This window comes from Poecilia reticulata, linkage group LG21, assembly GCF_000633615.1.
Source record: "Poecilia reticulata strain Guanapo linkage group LG21, Guppy_female_1.0+MT, whole genome shotgun sequence".
NCBI lineage: Eukaryota > Metazoa > Chordata > Actinopteri > Cyprinodontiformes > Poeciliidae > Poecilia > Poecilia reticulata.
Window position 1 is genome coordinate 10,248,512 of NC_024351.1, and position 24,414 is coordinate 10,272,925.

Below are 24,414 nucleotides of genomic sequence, written 5' to 3' on the forward strand. Positions count from 1 at the left end.
ATATTTTAGAAAGTCAGGTATGAGCTCTCACTTTGATGAGGCGTTTTGCCTTTTTTTTTCTAAGTCTGCTCTTTCGTATTGCTTTTCATTATGGTGGAATGATTTTGTGTTTGTCTTATGCTCTGTAGGAGTTTTTGTTCAAAACCAAAATCATGTTTACATCCTACATAAAGACTCTCAATGATATGGTATTTTCTACGGTAAGCGTACAGGTTCATGCACCACTGCATGTCTTTGCATTGCTAAGAGATGCATGGCTGCAGTAAACATGTCTCTGAATAACACATATTTGTCTTTAAACACCAAGGCTTGCACTCTTACTTTGGTGATAGACAGTTTTGCATGTGCTCAGTTACATGCAATTATTAGGTTTATTTTTTAAATGTATTTCTATTTTTTAAGTTGCATCAACAGTTGCAACATTTTTGATATATTTGTAGACAGATATTTTAGTAAGTCCCTTTTCCTTTGGTCTGCTTTTCGCTATAGTCTGAGAGCCCCGAGGAGCAGCCGAGTACTGGAGTCTTGGGCCGTATTGGCAGCTGGCTGTCTCCATGGAGGGGGAATTCTCCAAAGTGCTCGGATGGAAATGACTTCTCAGCCTCTGGTCTCACGCAGAGAAGAGACGGTGATCGCGAGAGTGAGGACTCTGTGAAAATCCGAGCAGAGGAGCGACAGTGGCAGGAGAGGGATACTAGTTCACTTGGCCTCTTTAAAGAGGTTTTCCCTTGTGAAGAGCGGGACGCCACGCAGTCTGCCCACAGAGACAACTCAGTTGTGTGCAGCGCTGAGACAGGAGAGGGCGGTGCACAGGAGGGGGAGCTTGGAGAGAGGTGGAAGCAGAGAACAGGGCAGGGCAAGGAGACAGGGGAGAACAGTAGTGCTCCTTCAGCAAGTGGGAATCCTGAGAGGAATGTCAGTCATCTGACGCATCCCTCGTCTTCGTCTAAACAGGGAGTGGCGTGGGACTTTGGCCAGGCCCACACCCAGCCACACGCACTGAGAAAAGCACAGGCTGAGACAGGTAGGAAGCTCCATGTGTACCTGGAGGAGACTAGCGTGATTCAGTGTGGCCAGAACGTCCACGAGGGAGAGGAAGTTGTTTGCAAAACTGTTAAAAAGAGCTTGCAGATACTTCGGAAGTCAAAGTCATCACAGAGTTTTGATTTAGCAGCCAGCTCAACAAATGCTGAGAAAAATGTGAGGCCGGCTGCAGGGGAACAAAGTTATTACAGTGTTTTAGGGGGAGTGTCGCTCAAAACACACAAAAACTCGTGGTTAAGGACTGAGGCTGAGCAAACAGAGGCAGACGACATGGGGCGTAAAAACTCTAGCAAGAGGAGGGTCAGGAAAAATTCTCAAGGAGATGGAATCAAAAGCCCCACAGCAAAAAGCCCCACAGACAAAAACCCCAGAAACACTCAATCCACAGATGGATCCCCTCCCGCAGGTCACTCTGCAGACAGTCTGCAGGGCAAAAGTCCAAGCACTCAGCTGAAAGAAGCATCTACAGACTCCTCCTCCAAGCCAGCCCCCTCCTTACAGGTCTCACCTGAAGGAGGAGAAAGTGAGTTCTCCTCCTCGGATATGGTCAAGCAGTTGGACCAGTTCCAGAACTCAATCTCAGCCTCTGCAGCCAGCCAGGCAGGCAAGGTGGAAGAGGGAGCGGACATGGACGAGGACGAGAGTCTCTACAAAGTGCAGAGGAAGACCGAGACACCAGAGTCCAAACGCAGGAGTATTAAGGTTTCCAAAACTGAAGTTAAGCTTTTTTCAAAAAATGTTCCTCTTAAACCAAAACAAAGCACTACAGCAAATCAGCAGGATTTCAGCAATACGTTAAAGGAGATCGCAGAAGAAGAAAAGCCCAAAACAGAGACTGACGCAAGGTAAGTCAAAACATTTAAGTAACTAAAAGTTGTACAGTCCACATACAATGCCAGTTGGTTGGAAGGGGAAGGGTTAACTATTATTCAGACTGACTTGCATACTTTTCTTAAATGTCACTTCGCAGACGTTTACAGAGCAGGGTGGAATTGATTCAGGTATATCCACAGAGAAACAAGGTGTGAGTCATAATACAAAGTTCAGGCCTGAGCTTTAGGATCGGACTTGTAAAAGTGTAGCTGAGATCTAAATTGAGGTCAGATAAATCTTTGGATGATTAGGAAATTCCCTCGAGATTAAATTGTTACTTGTTTATGGAAAGTATGTGGTTTTAAGTAAAGTTATCTTTAAGTGCTGCTTTATTTTAAATATTTCAAATGTTTCCCTTTTGTTTTGCGCAGTGCCCCTGGTCCAAAGACGGTTGCTCAAGAGCCGAAACCTGTTGCTGGTCGGATTGCAGATAAAATCAGCCTGTTTGAGCCGAAAAAACAAGATGGGAGTGTCAACAAGACTTACCAGACCCCAAGAAGTGCTGATGTCTCCCCAACCAGATCTGTCTCAGACAGGCTTAAAATGGACTTCCTTCTACCTGAGCAGAGGTCAAAATCTGAAGAACGGTACGGCAGCTCCAGGTCAGCTGACAGTGAGAAACCAATGACCATCAAGGAGCGAATGAGAAAATTTGCAGAACCATCGAAGCCTCAAGTAAAACCAGCACCGACTCAAATGGCACCTGTTAAAGAAATGTCTGTAAAATCTCACGCCTCTGTGACGGTTCCAGTATCAAAGTCGTCAGAACTTGACGTTCAAGATAAACTCGATACCAAAGAGCCGATGCAAAGTAAAGCAAAGTCAGAGATAACGTCAAGTCAAAATGGACAGGATATTTCTGCTGCAGGGGTACCGATGCCCCCTCAAGAACTGCAAGAAATAGACTCTAAAGGTAGTGAAACAGAAGCAAAGGATGTACATCAAGCCACACATTCAAGCACTATTGAAAAAGATGATCTAGGAGATTCTGCAGAGACTACCAAAAACATAACACCAGAGCACAAAAGCCCAAGCAGAACAAGCTCCCGGTCTAAACGAAGGAAAAATAAAGAAGCGGCTAGTCCCGTCAGCCCAAATGCACAAACACAACCAAAGGGCTCTGATGTAAAACAAGAGGAGGTGGGAAATACAGAGGAGATGTCCTCTACCCCCAAAAAACTTCCAAAATTTATGTCATCTCAAAAATTCCCCGGAGGCACTTCAGGAACACAGACTCTGACAGAAAATGAACAGGAGGAGTTCAGAAATGAATCAAAGGAGGCTGCTGAATCACCTGTCAACAGAGATGAACCTGATACTGCTAGCTGCAGCACTGAAACAAAAGGGACTATTGACAGGAAGGCCAAAATTGAACCCAAACAGGAGGAAAAATCAGAAGAACAGAGCCTTACAGTTACACAAGACAGACAAAACTCCTCAGAGGACAAGAGTCAAATTTCTACCACCTCTCTGTCAACACCTCCTTCAGCTAAACAGGATTTTGAGACGCCACCTGCAGCAAATCAGGAGTTATCTGCCGAGCAACCTAAATTAGATAAAGAATTAGCAATGCAGCTCGACTCAACAAGTAAACAGGAAGAAGGAAGAGCAGCTAAAGAAGAAGCAGAACAAACCCAATTTCCTCTGTGCACAGACACAGCACTAATATATCAGGCTGAGGTTGAACATGTGGAGAAATTAGGAGTAATTAACAGTGGAAATCTACATCATACTGAAGAGAGAGACACAGAAAACACCCAGCAGCTTCTGCCTGCACACAAAACCTCTGCAAAGGGGGATATTTCAGACAGTGGGCAAAGTATCTTAGGAAAGGAGCAGAGTTCTGAAAAATCCAAACAACCGCAAACAACCTGTCAAATGTCAGACAATACCATCGGATCATCAGCCCTCCACGACGATACACAAAAACCCAGCGAGGCGATGACTGTACCTCCAGAGAAAGCTGCTATTTGTACAATCACCCAGACTAATGAGGCTGTGAGTGCAACAGAGAGTGATAAAGAGCCACAGAAGGCAGAGCTGGCCACAAACGTGCCTCCTGAGTCACAAACAAAACTCTCAGAAAGCTCTGGAATACAAAGCGAGCTGGTGGCAGGAGAAGCCAAGCCCGATTCTGTATCTGTGGAAAAATCTGAGAATCCACTTGATGACTCATGTACACATGGAGCTAATGATGCCGAGCTGTCCGAGTCAGAGCCTATTACCAAAGCAGCCACGCCAGATGAGGGAGTGAGTGCAAAAGGCACTAATGGCACTCTCTTGGTGGCACCTGCTCAGGTTGATGTGACGCACAAGGAAAAGACAGATTCAACTGCTAAAAAATCATTTAGTATTTCTGACTCTCAGTCTGCACTAGGCAGAGGGCTCGGGGAAGATGTCAGGGAAAAAGAAACCATGGTGCCATCCGTGCAAGAAAACTTGACAGAATTCAAGAAGCCCACTCTTACTCACACAAGCACGGAAAGCAGTATTGATGTCTGTTCACTCAAAGATGCAGAGAAAATAACTCAGAGCCCCACTGATAGCATCACGTTTCACTTGACAGGTAATAAAACAGAAAATGCAGCGGAGAAAAATATCACTCTCCCAGCAAACAAACTTTCGCCTGTTGCTAATGGTGATTTGTCCTCGCATTCACAACTCGGCAAAGTCGTGAAGGAGCCAGCGAAAGACACGTTGAGTCACACTCCAAAAGCTCCTCTCCCCCCAGAGGTTAATAAGCTGATCCCAGACCCAGTTCACCATTCATCCATGAGGAAACTGAATTTGCCAAGGGAGCTCAAGAAAGATAATTCCTTCCAACAGCAAGAGACACCATCCAGCTGGCTAGACGTAGATGTTCCCAAGCACAAGCTCAAAGTCCCAGAGGCAAAGCTGACCTCCTCTGGAAGTGAGAGCAACCTGTTGGACACTTCTGGTGAGCTGGATGATGATGGTTTTGTTGAAAAAATTAAGAAGCTCTGCGCCCCTTTCTCCCTCCCACCTCGTAAGCACAACCACCTTCGGACCCCCCAGCCTCCCTTTGCGATGCCGGCCATTAGGGAAGACCGCTTCGAGAAGTCATTCGACCCTGAGGAATTCACATTTGGCTTGAGGAAGAAGACTCAGCTCACGTTAGAAACAACTCCAAGCCTTTTAGCCAAGCTCCAGAGCGCAGACACAAAATCTGGCCTGATACCCGCCAGGGCGAGTTTTGCTGACAGGAGCCTGCTGCTTGGTGGCCTCAGGGACAAAGATGCTGGTAAGGGCGAGGCAGAAGGAAAGGAAGAAAAAGATCAAATAAAAGTTACGTCTCGCTTGGAGAGGAGCTCTGTTCTCAGCAGTCTCACCTCCTCTCTCTCAAGAGGCAAGCGGAATGGAGCTCAGTCTCAGGCTGAAGGCACCGGCTCAGACGGCGTGTTGCCTAGCGAACCCCCCAAGCTCAGTCCTCTAACTTCACCCCAGCCGGCCCCTCCAAGCCTGAGAGACTCAACTCCAGTCAAACAAACAGTAGCCAAGCAGAATGAAGAGGAAACCCGGGCTGCAGAGACTGTGGTCTGTGACTCAAGTCCTCCACTTCCTGCTTTTAACGACATCAAGCTGCCTGACTATTTAGAGAAGTACCTCCCACAGGATCAAGCAAAAGCAGTGCCGGGAGTACTAGGACTGGACCAAGTCAAACCGGAGGTTAGTTTCAGTCTGAATTAAAATTATTCTAATGCCACTGTTGTCGAAGCTAAACTAAAATAGTGACGCAACGGCACAAGCTGAAACAGGAAAGTTCAGTGCATCGTGTGAACAGAAAGTCATCTGTGAACATGTGAATGAGCAGTGAGACAAAGAATCAACCAAACGCATATCATTTTATCTCTTAGCTAACAGGGAAAATGGCATCTCTGCTTTCTGGAGGAAAGGCAGAGGAAGTCACGAAACCAGGTCTGGTGCTTCCTGACTCTGCAGCTCCAAGTTTTCCTGGGATTCCTCCAACTGCACACCCTCATCATCTTTCCAAAGAGCCTTTGTCCCAACCACACGAGGCAATCAGAAATACCGTAAGTACATCACAAGCATGCTGCTGCAGGATGCTGTGCTGTGTTGTGTTGTGCAACAGATTCGTTCTCTACAGTTAGAAGTATCAGGTTTCAGTTGTTGGCATAGTGAGCTAGATACTGTTTTTACTGCAATTCCCATAAAGCTGCTGCTCCTATGGCTTTTATGGGGGGAAAAAAAACAAAAACATTGTATGTGTTATTTGTAGGAGAGCTTTTACTTCTATTCTTTTACTGTGTCTTGTATCACTTTCTCCTGTATCCCATTTGTTTTTGTAAATAAAGGATCTTTTCTTCAACTAATGAGGATTTTGGTAATCCTTTAAGGCTGAAACCGCTTTTACTACACATACAGCAGAAGTTTCTTTATGGTTACTAGTGTAAATCTTCAGTAAAAACCTATAGGTAAGTCAATAAAGCAAAGCAAAGTATTTTAAACCTATTTCAGCAATTTTTATAAGAGATTGATCAATCTCCAGGTCTGTCATGGCAGGGCAATTCCAATATTTTTTTTAAGGGCTATAAAATATCCAAACTCATTTGAGTGAACTTTGACAACTAATAAAGTATACAAGCACTGATCCTGAAATGACGAAAACTTAACAGAAGTTTATCCCCATTTTTGCCCCAATGCATCTATCCCCATCCTTTATCTGAATTTTCAGTTAAATGCATCAGAGAACCTGCTGTTTGTTGAGGTATAACGTCATATCTATAAAATTTGGGTTATTAGATTTCAGATTCCCAGCCAATTAGAAAGACGAGAACTTTAGCTATGCTTGTCTGGAGTTTATTTTTGGATTAGATTCTAGGTTTTCTCCTGGAAAGAACAATATAATTTTGTTGTAATTACACATGAATCCATGCAAAATGTTATGTTCACGATGACAGAGGCTTGTCGTGGGTAATTGTCGAATCACACATTTTTCCACAGCCAAACGCTTAGGCATGTTTGTGCATTTGTTTGCTCATCTGAGCGGTGGGTTATTATAGAATTATGGTCCACAAAGTTATTCAGTCTGGTCTTGTTGGTTGGAATTTCACATTTCTAAAGCATTCCTGTAGCATTCATAGCATGCATTACTCAGTTTTTTTGTTTTTTTTTTGGCAAATTTGCCCAGAATTGTGCTGTTTCAGTAAGAAATCAGAGCTGTGTACTCACAAAATACTATAAATAACCTGTAAAGGTCAGGTTAATCTGCAGGCACAGAGCAGCTGCACAAGGTTACATTAATTAGCAGGCTTTGCATTTTTCAGATGTTTGCCGTGCTTCGTGGTTTTTCTCACAATTCTAATTATTTGCTTTTGCTTTTGTGTTTCAGAAAAGAACTATCAAGGGATTTCACATACGCCCTGGAAAGGTACAGTAGGCAAAACCTTTGCCCACAGACGATAGAAACAAGATGGAGATAGGAATCTCAATAGACAGCGCTTTGTTTTTGGGGGAAACATCTGTTCTTCATATAGTGTTCTTGGGGGTAAAAAAAAAGGCACATTAAAAAAATCTTGTGCAAATGTTCGGCTGGGTATGATTAGCATTATGAAATGTTCTGCTGCTAACAGTGCATGAGTGTAGGATCTTCATTAGTGTATAACTTCATAATAGCTGTTGCAGCTAAGCCTGTTATTCCCCTGGTGCTCAGCATACTTACTTAGTCTCTTGCCTTCTGTTTCTGTTGTGCTGAGGATCCACTGACTTCAAATAGAGCTTTGCTAGAGTTGTTTATAAGATCTCTGGAAGCAAGCATTAAGAGAAAAAAGCCAATTTATTCCCAAGAGAGAGCATTTTTGTGGTTCAATTCTTTGCTTTTGACTATTTTTAACATTCTGTTGGACCAGCACAAACATGTAAATGACTTCCTTTAAAGTGACTCAAAACATTAACAGCGTGCCCTACTTGCATGCCTGTATGGGCTTTTTTAGCCTGAGTAAACATCGGAATCCGTCTGCTAATACGCTTTCAATAAATCCTGTTTTACTATGAAGCGTTTAACGAGGGATGCCCCCCCCCCCCCAATTATTTTTCCGGCATGCTTAATGTGATGGAATGTTTTATTTTGCCCTCTGTGTCTCCCTCCAATGTAGATGGTGTTGTTTGAAAACGCTCAGTTTAGTGGCCAAGCGCACGAGATTTACAGGGACGTGGCCGATGCTTCTTCTCTGGAGCTCTCGCCTCTCATGTCTGTAAAGGTCGTGAGGGGATGGTAAGTGTGTTATAAAATAAATAGCTTCAGCTGAAAATGGGCCGTGAGACGTAGTTCTAATTAATGTAAAGTGACTTTGTGAGGGTGAAGTTAGGGCGTCTCAGAGGACTAATTGTGTGAAATATCAGAAGTTGGATTTCATCGTCGGTAACTGCACTCTTTTTTTTTTAAGATCTTATCAAATGAATTTTCTGGTTATTTCGTGTATGCACAGTATATCTCTATTGCCTGTGGCAGTTTCAGTCTCCTAAATAGTGGATTAAGCCAACATTTTTCACATGAATGCAGTAACTCTTCTTAGCAGAATTATTGGTGTCGCTGACTTACTTGCAATGCATGCTCTTTTGTGTTTCCCATGTTGAACAGTGGCAAGGAGAAGTTGGCCCAAGTGTCTCATATTTGTAGTCTGGGAAATACGAAGTTTTGGATTTTTAATTGCAAGTTTCTAGACAATATGATCTATTTAAGACATAAAACAGAAATTATCATCGGAGTTGTGTTCCTGTTAATTTTATTAAATGTTGCAGCACAATCTTGGGGGTGTAAAAAAAAAAAAAAGGCACATTAAAAAGTCTTGTGCAAATGTTCAGCTGGGGTATGATTAGCATACCATACTAACCGTGCTGCAAAAACAGGGGCTCTTACAACAATTTGTGAATCCATTTTACTATTTGGATAGTTTCTGCATCCTTGAACAACAAGTGAATATATTTGTAGATGCAAATGAACTGTTTTTGCTCCCGTTAAATAAATGCAGAAAACAGAACGCATATTAAAAAGAATCAGATGTGACTGTCTGCAGGCGCACTGAGCCAAACTGATTCAACATTCTCTCGTCTTACACAAATACGAATAATTCAAGCAATCTTATTAAACTATTTACAGAAGGGAAGGCTATCTTCATTCTCTGTCATTTGTTGATTTTACACTTCATCTTGTAAAAGGATTAATCAGGGAAATTATTATGCATTTTCTAGTGAGGTTTAGAGATGCTAAGCTAAGCTAATTAGCCACTATAAGGCTTCCACTTTTTATATTTGCACAAACGATATGAGACTGAGCGTCCAGTGAATATTAAGAGTATTTCTCTGTTTTTTTAACTAGTTAAAGCCTTTCATATCCTACCTTTATTATTCCTTAAGTTGAGTTTTCTGTGTTTATTGTGTGAAAACAAACTGTTTTCATATTACAGCTGGATCCTCTACGAGAAGCCTGACTTTCAGGGACGCACCATCGCCTTGGAAGAAGGTGAAACAGATTTAGATTTAGAAAATTTGTGGGCAGAGCCACAAACTGAACCACAGAAGGGCCCACCGATTGCCATAGGCTCAATTCGACTTGCTGTCAGGGTGAGTGCACTCATTAACTTAACTTCATTTTCATCTCATATTGCCTTTAATAACTCATGTGACATTCAGGTCGTATTTCAGAGCAGAGAAGTAAATGAGTTAATCGCTGAATTGCTTTCACTGGGAGGATTTATTGAAGATTTAGCATTGACTGCTCCGGGTGATTGACATGTTTGATTTTTTTTCCCTTTTCTCTCTCTGTAGGATTATAGCATCCCTCACATTGATTTGTTTACCGAGCCAGAGGGCCGGGGCAGAGTGACACCGTACCATGATGATGTGATAGAAACTGGCTCATTTGGTATCCCACTGAGCACCGCTTCCATCCAAGTCCACTCTGGAGTGTGAGTGTTGCCTTTTTTATAGCATCTGGTTTCATTTAGAGCTCTACATTTTGTATTAGATCTTCTTTGAGAGTTTCTTTTTGTAGGAATAATTTTCAAGTAATCTGAGTTGACAATAAAAGGTGATTTTCAAAGTTAGGAACTTTGTGACATGGTTGCTTACTAAAGGTTTTTCTGAAAATGAGCAGAGCACTTCAAAAGCCACAACAATAATCTGGGGATTAATGCTGCATCCAGTCAACAGTACTACGACTGGTTTCAAAACACAAGTGGAAATAAATGTTTTTGCTACATTTTATACAGATGGCAGCCATATTGAATATGACCTCGATGTCAGGCAGGCACATTCAATTATCCAGTTCAGAATTCTGATTTCATTGGGTTAGATTTTTTTCCTCTTCGAACTTTCAACTTCTCTATGCAAATCAGTTGCATCTAAATGCCGAGATGCATCTGCTCCCTGTAAATTAAATTTCTGAAGTCTTTGGAGGAATAATCAGCTTACTATATCGTGCAGAGAAATTTTGATTTGGTAAAATGTTTGCTTTTTTTTCTCAAAAAGTTTGAGCATAAGAGTGTTTGCAGCTAATAAAACATGCCCTTGTCTGACAAATCAAATGACTCCAGTTAAAGCCCTAGTAGCTTTGAGCAAATTCCAGATTACCATTTGTAGTGTTAAGAGAGATGGGTTTTGTGGTGACATGTCTCCTAAACACTTGGACAGCATCCAGTGATTGTTACAAAGACTTGTTAATCTTAAAATGCCCTTTGTTTGCAGCAGTTCTCTAACTTGAGCTTCAAATGTTTTGTTTTTTTTGTCTCATCCTTTACCGGCTTTTTCTTTGTATGTGGGTTCAAAACAAACAACTGATCTTCACTCAGTCTTGTTTGTTTTAAGCGTTTTAGTTGTTGCATTGACTGTAGATTTGAACAAGTTTCAGCAAGTATGTATTATCCTCCCATTTCCAGATTTAAGACCACACATCTATCCTACTTTGTGTTTCCCGAGCTTCCTTAGTTTGCACTGTGTACTACTTACATCATTTTGTGCATGTGTTTAATTATTTATACCTTAAGTAGGAATTTTTAAAGCCCAAGAAATTATGTTATCCTGTTTCTATTGTTTAGCCTGGACAGTAAACACGCAAAAAAATTGAAAATACATAAATAAATTATAATCTCTAGTTTTCTAATTGGCAGCTGGAACACAGGGGAACTGGGTGTGACATTAGTCCCTGACCTGAAGTTAATGGCTCAGATTAAAATATTTATGGTATAGAAAGCCATGGGAATGAATGAAGTTGGAAAAACTGATGTATAATCTGCAACCACAGAGGGTACACGTATTGTGTATTTTTTCTCCAAATATGGTCAAAATGTAGAAATTCAAAGAACGTCTTGAGCTTTAGCGAAACGCCTGTCACTTTCGTATTCGGCTTATCTCCCTTTCCCAGCAAACCTGTTGAGAATCTGCTGTGAACAACACTTAGGTAAAAAGCTGCCTGTTAGTATGAGCAATTAGTGCTGAGTTATACTACCGAGAAAATACCCCGAGGCTCCAAAAGACAAAAGAAAATGTAGTTAGACCCATATGTGTCACTCCTATTTGCCATCACTTATGTTGCTTTTTATATCGACTGGCATTCTCATCAGAGGTTCTCTGATGAGTAGAAATCTTTTAAAATAAAATAAATTGAGTGATTATAATCATTACCTTCTTCGTTTATGTTTTGTTTGTTCTCATTCGAACTCTTTAGAAAGCCTGGGAATGTATGTCCTGCTGCTGCATGTCAGAAAAAAAGGGAATAGTTAAAGACTCGACGAAGAGTGAGAACCAGACAAAGGTGTCAACTTGGCAAAATGTGGGATTTTTCTTTTTTCTTTTTCCACAGAAGAGGTGTTGGCATTTAGGACATTTTGTGCCCTGCCCCAGTAGGCAATGCGTGCTATTAAACTCGTGCTTCATAGGCTGCTTTTTTTGTGGCTTTGCCTTTCGATGAAGAATTTAATCTGACTATCGTCGCAGATAAAACAAAAGCGATAGGTGTCGGAATACATCTACTTAGATAATCCTCAAAGATCTCCTTCAGCTGCTCATCCTGCATAGCTTTTCCCCTGCTTCGAGTGGAGACGAGTGTGTAGCAGATGTGGTTTTGTTCCAGCCAAATGGAGTGAAGCTATTCCTTTACTTAGCAGAACGAGGCTGGCATCGCCTCCTGGTATTACTTCCTCAGCGGTGGCTGAAGGGGATGGGTTTGTTTTTTCCTGCCAGAGGCTCACACATGGTGATCGGTATGAGGCATTGGTATTGTGCTCGAAATGCCAGAGAAAAGGGAGACAACAAAGGCTGCCCACGCTAAAAATGAAATGTGAAGAAAAGCGCTTTGAACTGCGGCGTGCCGTTCCTCTGGCATTCACTCCAAAACAAGCATCTTTTGTTTTTTGTTCAAGTTTGTTTCACTCACGTCTTACGGAGGTAAAAAAAACAAACCCTGTTAAAAAGCCTGATTTCACCATTCTTAAGTGCTGCACGCAGCAGGACGTGTTGAAGTCGTTCCTGTGAGAGAGCGTCAGCTTTGTTCTCTTAGTCGAATTGTGTAAACCGTCAACTTTTTCACATGATCACATTACAACCTAAAACATCACTGAATCATTGAAGCATATATCTTGCTGTGTGTTTGGGGTTCTTATCTTGCTGGAAGCTAAACCTTCATCCCAGATTTAAGTCTTTTGGAGCCTCGAAAAGCTCTATGTCCAGGATTGTTTTGTATTCAGCTGCATTCATCCTAACATCAGTGCTTGTTTGTGCTAAAGAAGCAGATCCCCATACCATAATGGTACTACCATGTTGGACTGTGGGGATGGTGCATTCAAGGTCATGCACAGTATCCACATTTCACTGAGTTCCCTACTGAGCTTGTGACAAACTACAGACATTGTCTTATTAAGGTCATTTTTATTATTTGTAAAACATTCTTAAAGACATTTTTTTATTATTTTTCTTTCAGTCTATCACAATAAATCCCAGTGAAATTAGCAGAACAAGATTTACGCTTATAATACTAATTATGATACTCATACTAATGATGCATATTATTGTAAGTGTGAGAACCCTTACAATAGGTGGTGGCTTATTCACTATAAGCAACCACCTACATCAGGCCATGACTTCCTGTGATTCTGAAACTACGCTGGGTGCAGCTAAGTATAACATAGAGGGACATTTAGACATAATAATAAATAAGATGGTAATGTTTGGTCTTTTGTGGATCTTCCGTCAGGTGGCTGGTGTTCACTGATCCGGGATTCGAAGGCATGATAGGCGTGCTGGAAAAAGGAGTGTATCCTGTTCCTGAGGCTTGGGGCTATTCATCACCATTTGTGGGATCTCTTAGACCACTTAAAATGGTATGTATGTATGTGTGTGTGTGTCCTCTTATGCATATAACAGTTCATTCACTACTAGTTGTCATTCTGGGAAAGGGGTTTTACGGCTATGAGAGTTAGTTATATCTTTGGTTTTGCTGAAAACTTTAATGTTTATTGTCAAATATAAGGGATTCTCAGTCTTTTGCTAACAAGTAAACTCTCAAAAAATTTAAAAGCAGTACAGCAGCAGATTGACATTTTTTTTTGTCCAAATAAAATAATAATAATAATTTAAAAAAAAAACATTCAAATTTCTTTGCACTTCATGCATGTTTCAAGGTTCAAACTGGAAAAATAAACAGTAAAGCTCCCTGAAATCAGAATGCAAGCATGGACAGATGGAGATTTCTCACAAACCATTTGTTTGCACTTCTGACAGCTTTGGAGTTATTAAACCTGTAAGATTTAAGACACAATGACCTCCATTTGTAAAAAAGAAAAAAAATCCTTTTATGTTTAAATACTTTAATTTAATTGCCAGCAGCTAGGATTGCCAACAGGAATTAGCGTCATCTGCTGGTTCTCCAGCTGAAACGTGTTTAAGGTGGCCTTGAAAATAAGCCAACTTAATCATGTCCCAGAATATTTGGCTTCAGAGAAAAATCGGAACACATCATAAAGTACCATTCTTGGTTCACTGACCTCTGACTCAGTTTCTGCAGGGCAATTTTCATAAATATTTCCCTCTGCGCTTCCCTTTTTGACCAGCACGGTCCGAATTTTCAATTTCATTTTACGTATTTAGAAGGGATGATCTACACTGGTTCCCTGTACCTGCTAACAGCATAACACTGGCACCGCCATACTTCGTAGTGGAGCAGCTACGTTCAGAGTGCTAGTTTTTCTGTTTAGGTGACGTCTTAAATTGGAGCTGCCGGGTTTTTCATAGGGGTGTCAGACTAAAATGAGCAGAGCACAAATTTACATGTGGCTTTCTAGATTTTTATTTGTATAAAACTTTGGAAACCATGTACTTTTGAGCATATAGTTTTGCAGTACTTTGTGTTGGTCTGTCACATAAAGCTATGTTAAAATGCATTAAATTGGGCAGTTTAAATCCAAAGGTTCTGAATGGGTTGTGCTAATCTCTCCTCAAGTTGCATTCAGTAAGTTGACACACAGTCATAACTTGTCTTTTCATTTTATGCAAGTCCATGGCGAAACTACTGTCTCTCGCATCATCTTGTAACTATTTGTTTCGTTTGGGGCTTACTAGAAAATGCTGCTGTGCTACAATGTCAGTGACACCATGTTAGAGAAATGCAGTGGGGAATCGTCTTTGCAAGGCTAATTAGCAGCTTGAAATGCGCTCTTTAGATTGTTATTATTCCTTCCTCTCGCGTTTTGTTTTTCCACGTGAATCAGCTCAGGCATGTCACTTTGTACAAAGGCTTTTGCCGTGACAGGAATCAGTTCACAGACATTCTTTCTTTATTTTTATTTTTTTTTGTAATTGCTTGACACTTGTACATTTATTTCTAAAATGGCAGAATACGTTGGTTTTAATTATTGGACTTATAAAACCATATGAATAAATACATATTAATCCATTTTTCCAGGGTGGATTCAAAGTGGAGAATCCGAACGAAGTTAAGGTAAGCACACTTCGCTTCACCTTTGCCAGTTAAAAATTCAGATTGGAAGCATCCTCTGGAAGAAGCCTTCTGCTGCTGAGCTTTATGTTTTCAGAGCGAGACTTTGTGCTGTTCTATTTTTGCGCTGAGCCAAAAATAGTCACGATGTGACGGAACTTCCAATGCTGCGATTAAAAAAAAGCTGATATTTTACTTATGTGAGATGTGAGAATTAAAGCCTCTTTTCAAATCTATCCTTTTCTGCTCCTGTTCAGCTCATTGAATGCTCTGTTATATTTTGTGCTTTTGTGGGAAAATAGAAAGAAACTGACATTGCATTAAGAATATATTACACTTTAATAGCTATTTTGAACTGAGTGGTCTCGAATGCAGTCTGCCTGTGTCTTTTTGCAGGCTTTGGTGTACGAGAAGGCCGGCTTTGAGGGCACCTGCTTAGAAATAGACAGCGATGTTTTGAGCTTTTACGAGACAGAAGAAGGCCTCGCTGCAGAGGGAACAAACCTTGAAACAAAGGCACTTAAATCTGTGGGATCTTTAAAAATCATTGGAGGATTGTGAGTCATCTTCTGAAGCTTTTTCATCCTAACCTTGTGCAAGTTGAAATTGAGGTGTCATTGTCTCAGTCCTAAGCCGAGTGCATTCAGCTCTCAAACTGTTTCAACAGCAGAATCTATAAATGGAGCTGAAGTACAGATGTTTTCCTCTTCCAGCTGGGTGGGCTACAACCTGCCCGGGTTCGAGGGTCAGCAGCACATCCTGGAGGAAGGGGAGTACCTGGACTGCAGCGAATGGGGAGGCTCTGAGCTTCTGTCGCTACGACCAATAATATCTGTGAGTCCTGCACTAAATGCATTCCTCTGGCCCGTGTGTGACCACAGCAGATGGAAACATGTAATACATTGAAATAAGTGGAATTTGTCTAAAATTGACCAGTCAGATTTGTGATGCGCAACCAAGTTCTAAAGTTTTACACGCAATTATGAAGATATCAACCTCACAATAGGAATTCTGGGCATGATTTTTCCTGATTCCACAAGCCATCATGCCTATGCAGGTTAAATATTGTTACTGCAGTTTTTAATGAAAAGTCAGAGAAATTATCAGCGTCTTGAAATTCCCCAAGTTAAGTGACTTATAAATATAAGCTGTTTCCTAAGTTATGTTTTTCAATTAAAATACATATTTATATTATGGGTAACATTGTTCTACCTACAAAAATGTGGTAAAATATTTTAGCACCAGTACAAAACATTGTTTTTAGTTTCAAATAAAGCAATCAGATAATATGGGAATCTCATACTAGAATGACATGTTTTTACATGTCTAGTGTTTCAGATGGCATGAATAGTTTTTTGTGAGTAACTTGGATGACCAACACTAAATTAGTGTTTAACAGCGTGATGAAAACATTTTACTGATGGGCTTCTTAGCTAGTTTTTGTGTTGTGGTTTGTGAATAATGCAGATTTTGGCGTGCTGTGACACGTCCAGCATCTTCTTCTTATCTTTGTTCATTTGTGAATTTATTTAATTTTTTTGTGGCAGGATTTTCTATCTCCTCACCTGAAGCTGTTCACTGACAGAAACTTTGGCAAGCTTGGCGTGAACGTTAACCTCACCGTGCCTGTTGTTAACATGGACGACACGGACTACGGCATGAAGACGCAGTCTATCGAAGTCAACAGTGGCGTGTAAGTGACACTTTTTAATATATTCATCCTAGAAGTCTTTTTGCCTTTTTATCCGAGCAGCAAATGAAACTAAAAGACGCTTTTGCTGGAAACATATCTTGACGACTTAACATTCCTGCTAAATTCTAGTAACGTGCGCGCTTTTCAAAATTGTTTTTCTTCCCTTCAAGTTCATAATTAGCTGAGAGTTCCTGCAAAGCCTTGTTGATTTACTGCCATTCTTCGTGGTTCAGGTGTAGCGGCAAAAACTGCCACACCCAGGCAGACAGGTCAAGACAGAGGAACAAATTCACTAATGTTTTTTAGTTCTCCAAGCCTGCACTTCCTTGTCTATGTTTACGTTGGAGCATGCTGCCTCACACCCTGCTGCGGTGTGGGATAATTGTGAAACTCAGTTTCACACTATGTGCGGAGAAGGTGCGTGGCTCTCTGAATAAAATAAAAAAAAAAAACACACATCTATTTGTGATCTCTATTTATATGTAAGCAAGAAACATGCAGCCGTGCTATTTGGTTGTGGTCTGTGCTGTTTTTTTTTTTTTTAGAAGTAAAACAAACTGAGAGCAAATAGGGATAATGAAGAGCAGAACACGCAATGCCAACTTGCTTCCCAAGGGAGAAACTAACAAGACTGTTATTACTGCGGAGCGGAACATCGCGTCCTTCTTTACAAGGAAGAGCTCACAGTGCTGAAATTCTTGCTGCGCTGCTAGTCTGCCATTAGGCTGCACCGCCTCGCCCATGTTCTCCCGCCGTGCCTGCGAGCCTGTGATTGGTCCTGACGCGTTTGAATTTGACTTGCCTCTCATGCTATTAGTCTATGAAGGCAATACACTCCCTTGCTCAATTTTTTTAATATTTTTTTTTAATTCAAGGAACCAGATCCAAAACGATAGGACTTATGGTGATTCGCAATAAAATGCAGACATGCTACCACGTAGCATTATCTGCGCTATTAGTTTGGATTCTGTCCAAATATTGCTGCAGCATATGAGAATTACGCACGACTTGGAATCTTGTGGTGATCTTTCTCAGGAATCGTGGTCACATCAAACACTAACCTGTCACTGTAAATTAAAACAGAATGAAATTGAAAATTGTCATATCTGTCAGAGAGATCACGCTCCTCATCTGCTTTGTTTTATTTTTTCTTCCCCCCCCTTTAGCTGGGTTGTGTTTGAAGAGCCGGCCTTTTGCGGCGAGTCCTACGTCCTGGAAAAAGGCCTGTACGGGAGCCCAGAAGACTGGGGCGCGCTGCAGCACAAAGTTGGCTCAACTATGCCTGTCGTGCTGGTAAGAGCGGTGACTCACAGGAAAACCATGAAATCTCACTGTTTTTGCTTTTGGCGGAAAAGTTGCCTGGTTGTTACTCAGACGGCCCAGCGAGTGCGTCGTATTCTAGCATTCTGTCGCTATAACAGCCAATGTTTTTGTCTGGGCTGGACGGTTAGAGGAGCGTGTCTGACAAGATTTCACTTCCCCAGCTCTGACCCGCTGCATGTGACCAGTCACAACACTCATCTTTGTAACACAATCCAATAATAAGACGGAGCAGATACCGTACGTCTCGGGAGTTCTCGGGCAATTCTCCACAGAGAAAATATCTTCAGAAGCATGAGTCACCGTCAAATCAAGGACGAAAATGTGGCCTATGGAAAGGGAGCATCATCAGAATGATCAGAAAGGTGACTCATGCAGAAGCTGTTTTGGTTACAGACATGAGGATAAACGGTCACTGTTTATGCATCTGGGTTTAGTGTAGCGTCAAAAATTGAGTGAAAACAAAAAAAAAGATTCATTTACTGATTAAAGTGTTCTTCTCTAATTGTTTTATCTAAAAACAAGTTAAATCCCCAAAAATGTAAATGAAACAGGCATTCCAAAGAACCCATTTTGTCACTATGGAGGGATGGATTCATTCGATCGCAGTCAAAACACATAAAAAAATGTATACTAGAAACCCTTCAAGTTTAATGGGTTTATTGCTGCTTTCATTTCAACACATCATAAAGGAAAAACATATTAAGTGGCTGCATTCTACTGAGCTCAATGCATTTATAGACCTTGAAGTTATCAACTCCTGACTCCTTCCAATGATTTTTTTTTCCAGTTAAGCTGAGTAACTAAAACTGAGACATAGGTTATTACTAACTTTAATCAATTTCACAAACAGATATTTGCATAAAATAGAACATCCCTCCGCCTTAAAGGGTGAATCTAATCGATATTTGTAGGGGAGTCTCAGCAGATTCTGACCAGAAACTGCTTTAAAAACTGTTCCAAGAACAATAACATGAATTATTCATGAACAGGTTTGAGGAATCTTAATAAAACTGCTACACAAGGCTGCTGATTATAAATCCACCTCAACCTCCAAGGACATTGGGTCCATTTAAGCAACTGTACAAAAAGTAGATTTTTATGTCGCCCATTCGTTTCATATCGACTTTTTTTTACATAACAATCGGGGGGAAAAATGTTTGAGGATTTTTGACGCCAATTATAAAGCATAGACTGTATTTTTTTTTTAATTTTCAATTCTCTTTCCTTAGATGAGTTTTCATTTTAAATTAGTTTCATTTCTCTTTCCTTTCATTGCAGGATGATTTTGAGAACACTGCCAAGTTTAAGGTAGGCCCTGCCCACAACAATATTAGTGTGCAAACTTGTACTCTTGTCCATCTGATGTGACTTTGTGTGCAGGGACGTGACTCATTCTGGTATTGTTTTGCTTTTCTTTGTGTCCCCCAGGTGCAGCTTTTCTCTGATCCCGGTTTCCAGGGCTCTGTCCTTGTCCTGGAGGACGGTGCGCAGTGCCTGCAGGATGGTTTCTCAGTGGCTTCCTGCAAAGTCCTGGCAGGGAGGTGAGCAATCCCACACGCTGAGGGGCAAACATTTCACTGTAACTGTCTTTGAGATGTGACGGGTTGAATCAATAGTGCTTACGGACACTTTGCAACAACCTTCGAAAAGCGGAGCTTAAACGTAGAGGCGCTGTGGCTGAAAAGAAAAATCTCTGAGGCTGCTACAGCTCTGCGTTTCAGTTGTTTTCATATACGAGCTGATTAAAATACACGGCATTGCCTACAGATATTTCACTTTGCTTTTTGGCATTTGTTTATTGTACTGCTTATCAAATAAAATTAGCACAAATGCAAAAAAATGTTAAAGAAAATATGTTTTTCATTGTAATCTTCATTTTTTTCCTTTGCATTCATGTCCATGTTCATGCAAATGACCCTCAGCTGGCTGGCATTTGAAGGGCAGAACTTCACAGGGAAGATGTATGTGTTAGAGGAAGGAAGTTACCCAGATCTGAGAGCGATGGGCTGTGTCGGCGGGAGCTCATCCATCCTGTCGCTACAGACTGTTGGCTTTGTGAGTCTGTATTTTGTCGATTCTTTTAATGCCATTCCACCCACCTCTGTGTTTCGGGTTGCTTGTCCCTTTAAAGGTGCAGCGCTTTGCATTTTCTTTGTGTGCTGTGTTTCATAAATCAGTGTGTGTGAGATAAAGGCTTTCACTGATTGTGTTGCCATTAGTTTTTGGGGTGCTCTGCTCCCTGGAAACTGCTCAGGTTATTGTTAGAATAAGAAAAGTGGAAATTAGTTTTGCTGAAATTCAATGAGTTAGAAATTACCGGCTGCCTTGTTAAAATTTTTTGATATATCTGTATCTTGACTACCTACACATTTTACATGCAAAGCAGATAAGATGTAGTAATTTGAACAGAGATGTTAAAAAAATTGATTTTAGCCTGTTGATTACTACTATTTGTTTCTATGAGTGGACAAAGTGTTAGCTGTTTGTGTTGTTTCACCATTTTACACTTCCTTTATTAAGGAAATGTGAAATATGATGGAAATATGATTTCCATCGTTTTGTTATTATGTATTTGACGCTTTGGAATTTATTATGCATATGTGGTGTAATTATTTATACCATTACCACTCTTGTCCACAGTACTGGCCACCCACAATGGAATCCATCCAGCTGCCTTGTGGTTTCTAAACAAGGCAAATGTTATGTAACCCCAAGAGAGTGATTTACATATTTATGAACTTGTAAGAATCCATAAACTAAATTTAAGTTGTAAAGTATTTTGAGTTTGAACCATTTTATGTTGATTTTGTACAAAGAATTGAGCAGTTCAGTTCTTCGTCCTTGTACTCATAAAAGGTGCTGTCCAGCAACAAATAAGATACTTACATCAATTTATAAAACAGGCCTTCTTTACAAGTTTCCAGACAGCTTATTTGCCAAGAAGCACAGAGGTTTGAGTGCGGTCGGTTTCCAGGGCAACTTCTGAAACGACTCTTATTCTGAACTGCGTGACCTGCAGTTTTCCGAGTTTGTTAATGCTCCTTCTTTTGACTTTCTTGGCAGGAGTTTTCTCTGCCATCCATCACTCTGTTCGAGCGGTGCGGTTTGCGGGGGAAGAGGGTGCTGCTCACAGAAGGATCAGTCAACCTTCCGCTGGCGGGAGGATGCAGCCGAGTCCAGTCTGTGCTGGTGGAGGGAGGCATGTGAGTACATTGTAACCCCTGCTGGACTGGTGCAATCCAAATTAGATGCATATGCAATTGAAATCAGATGCGTACACCAAATAAAATGACACACACACTGTCTGAAGTTAAATCTGCGCAGACCTCTCTTGTTTTGGGTCAGTTAGAATTACCTAAATTATTTCTATTTCCTAAATGCCAGAGAACAAAGCAGGAACATTTCTATATTTTGTTGATACTTTTTTGTATTTTTCCTTGATTTCAAAAGTTCAAAAGTACATTTGGTCAGCAGCAGGGATAATTCTCTTTTAAGCCGTATGACTTGAGTCAAACCTTTTTTATAGACGTTTGTGGAAGGACGCCCCAAACACAAACATCTGAGTTAATTGGAGGCACACCTGTAGACGTATTTTAAAGTCAAAGGAAGTCAGCCAAGATATCAGGAAGGAAACTGTGCAACTGTATGAGTCTGTTTCATCCCCTGGGAACAATTTAGAGATGTTTAAAGGTGCCGCGTTCATCTGCTTAAACAGTTATATGCAAGTATAGACATGGGAATGCACAACCAATGTACTGCTCAGAAAGGAGAAGGGCTCTCTGTCCAGGAGATGTCCGAAATGTGCAGCTTTACCTCAGAATAAAAGCCAAAGACCTTGTCTAGATTCTGGCTGAAGCTAGTAAATAGTGTTGTTATTAGGCCTGTCGCGATAAACGATAAATCAATTAATCACACAATAAATCAAACCTATCAACCTCATTTTAATTATCGGCTTTATCGTCTCTTCATGCCGTTTTTTCTTTCTGTTGATGACACTGAATGAAAAAAGGCTAAACTCCGGTGCTCTCCACTGACCCTCCCACTGACCCTCCCATCCTATTTCCTTACTGTAATGCCCAGCACACACTAAAAGAGTTGTCGGCCCATTTTCTAAACCTGAGAGACACATTAGCGACAGAAATCCTAGGTATAATGGTTCGATCAGGTTTGATCATGCCGTGTGGTGTCCAGCCACATGGGCACAAAATAATGGCTACAAGTCCAGTTAACTAATTTTAAAACCAGGCATTAATCAATGCTTTACTAGRATCTACCTGTGATGCATGTGGCTAGAGTCAGCGTAAAGTCCTGACTGAATGAAAATCATTGTAACCTATTTATGTCACGTTAACGAAGAGCAGCTGAAACTTACCGGGTTTATCAACTGCGGTAGCAATTTGGCTCCTACTCCTCCCCTTGTCATTTCTATATTCTTTACACGATATGTTGAATAAATATTAATGTTGTTTCCACATATCATCTCCAATGTCCACTGGATTTTGGGTAGATCGGGTAGATCAGCCAACGATCTAAGATTGTCATAAGGGGAAAATAGGGGCAAAAAATTGTGTAGTGTGAACTATTGCATTAGGTAGTGGGTTGTGCCCATCTTCTCTATTTAAATTTAGTGATTACTGAAGGGCAATATAGGATACAGACTTCATAATCTGCACTCTTGGATGAATGCAGTGTTTATTTCCACTTTGAATTTATGTTGTTTAGTTTTTATTCAAGTACATTTTTTGTTAATGGAGACTGAGAATCCATTTTATTTTTGTTTTTTGGTTGTTTTGTTTATTTAGTTTATCAGTTCCAGTGTTATGTGTTCTTTTGAAAATAAAGTGTATCTATCTATGGCAGGAAATTGCATGCATTATTAGTCATTTCCATTAAATCAGTGTCAAAACGTCTTGAAACAATATTATCGTTTATCACAATAATTTTTTAGACAATTAATCGCTCAGCAAAATTTGTTATTGTGACAGGCCTAGTTGTTATCCACAGTCAAATTGTTCTGTACCGAAATGGGCTCAAAAGGATCTTCCAAACGGACAAAAACTGGACAACAAAGTTAATGTTTGGTGTGGCCGTCACAAAGTTCTGATCTCAGTGGTATGGAAAAGTTGTGCGAAGATCTGAAAAGATGTGTGCGAGTGCATCTTTTTCTAAGGAAATAAAAGATGTCGCAGTGAACGTCATGTTAATTTTTGCATTTGGTTGTAACTGTTTTTAATTGTAACACATCTACTTACAAAAACCAACTCCATCTCGTTTCTTGTTTAATTGTCTTATCAGCAATGTTTCGACAAGTTAGCCACAGACATGGCCTGACCTGGTCCATTTTGTGCATGTTTCTATTCTCTAAGCTCTCCTAACAAAGTCAAAAACCTTTTTTTCCCCCATAAACTAAGTCTAATCTACTTGTTTTTAACGTTGTTGATCGAAGACATTTAAGCTCCCAAATTTCTAGTATTTTGGATTCCTCCATCACACTTTTTCATTTTTCATTTGAAAAGATAAAAGGATGCTGAAGAACAAAGCTCTGGCTGAGTGGGCATGACATGACTCTGCAGAATGAAAGGCAGGTAGCCAGCTGTCAGCAGGCAGTGACTGACAGGCTCACGCATGGCTTGTGTTTCTGCTGCAGATCAGACCTACTGTTCTGTCAAAGTAATTTATTCTGCAACGGAAGGCATGAAACAGAGAGCTATTTTTTATTTTCACTGAAAAAATAAAATAAAATCAGTCTTTGCTCTGCTGGTTCTTAGAAGTGCTGTTTAAGAGTGCTGTTTCTAAATGTACCATTTATGGTGGTTTTGAAGCTTCTAGCTTCCATGGTAATTAGCTGTGTGACAAACCGCTGCCTTCGAGTCTGTTAAAAAAATGGATGAACTTTAGCAGACAAACCAAGGAACCCAAAAATAAATCTAATTGATTTTCGGTGATGAAACAAACAAGCTGAAAGGTTGACAACCTAAAAAAAAGAGAAAGGAAAAAAAAAAGCCTGGCTTTGTTCTCCTTTAAAAACAGGGGCTGTTTTTAAATATGCTTAAGAGAGAAACTCAAAGTCTCTTATCGCGACAGAGGGAACATGACCTACTTGTGTAAATGACTGGGCGTGAAATGGCATTTGGAGATGTTCATCCGATTTCAAATCCAGAGTGCTGCCTCAGCACATCTCACAGTCCCACCGCTGACATGTAGATGAATGATGGAAACCTGCTGCCGATGTGTCAGATTTAGACTGCAGGTGTGAGTCCCGCTGAGGAAATAAAGAGCTCGCAGTGGAGTGGCTTATTCCCACTGCAGAGCAAACATCAGGATTACCTCAGAACCTTTTAAAAGATTATCTTAGAGAGGTTGGCATTCTCTCATTTTATCAGTCATTCACAGATCAAATATTTTTAAAAAATGATTGGCTTCAATCCATGAAATGAATCATAACCAACAAAACTGATTATTTTCATACTATAAAACACACAAGGGAATGTCCAGTACTGTAGTTTTATTTATA

General features: G+C 40.7%; 1 protein-coding gene across 1 annotated transcript in view; it reads left to right on the plus strand.

Annotated features, from left to right (window-relative positions):
- Nucleotides 1-24,414, plus strand: part of LOC103457455 (absent in melanoma 1 protein-like) — a 28,693-nt gene continuing 4,279 nt past the window's right edge. Inside the window, exons 1-19 of the mRNA XM_008397591.1 lie at nucleotides 1-17; nucleotides 129-200; nucleotides 490-1,889; nucleotides 2,289-5,604; nucleotides 5,793-5,969; nucleotides 7,289-7,327; nucleotides 8,052-8,170; nucleotides 9,363-9,519; nucleotides 9,724-9,863; nucleotides 13,145-13,271; nucleotides 14,852-14,887; nucleotides 15,281-15,441; nucleotides 15,598-15,718; nucleotides 16,432-16,577; nucleotides 17,744-17,870; nucleotides 19,179-19,208; nucleotides 19,329-19,441; nucleotides 19,823-19,955; nucleotides 20,964-21,103. Coding sequence (XP_008395813.1) covers nucleotides 153-200; nucleotides 490-1,889; nucleotides 2,289-5,604; nucleotides 5,793-5,969; nucleotides 7,289-7,327; nucleotides 8,052-8,170; nucleotides 9,363-9,519; nucleotides 9,724-9,863; nucleotides 13,145-13,271; nucleotides 14,852-14,887; nucleotides 15,281-15,441; nucleotides 15,598-15,718; nucleotides 16,432-16,577; nucleotides 17,744-17,870; nucleotides 19,179-19,208; nucleotides 19,329-19,441; nucleotides 19,823-19,955; nucleotides 20,964-21,103 — 6,530 coding nt within the window. The 5' untranslated portion in view covers nucleotides 1-17; nucleotides 129-152. The remainder of the gene's footprint in view (nucleotides 18-128; nucleotides 201-489; nucleotides 1,890-2,288; nucleotides 5,605-5,792; nucleotides 5,970-7,288; nucleotides 7,328-8,051; nucleotides 8,171-9,362; nucleotides 9,520-9,723; nucleotides 9,864-13,144; nucleotides 13,272-14,851; nucleotides 14,888-15,280; nucleotides 15,442-15,597; nucleotides 15,719-16,431; nucleotides 16,578-17,743; nucleotides 17,871-19,178; nucleotides 19,209-19,328; nucleotides 19,442-19,822; nucleotides 19,956-20,963; nucleotides 21,104-24,414) is intronic.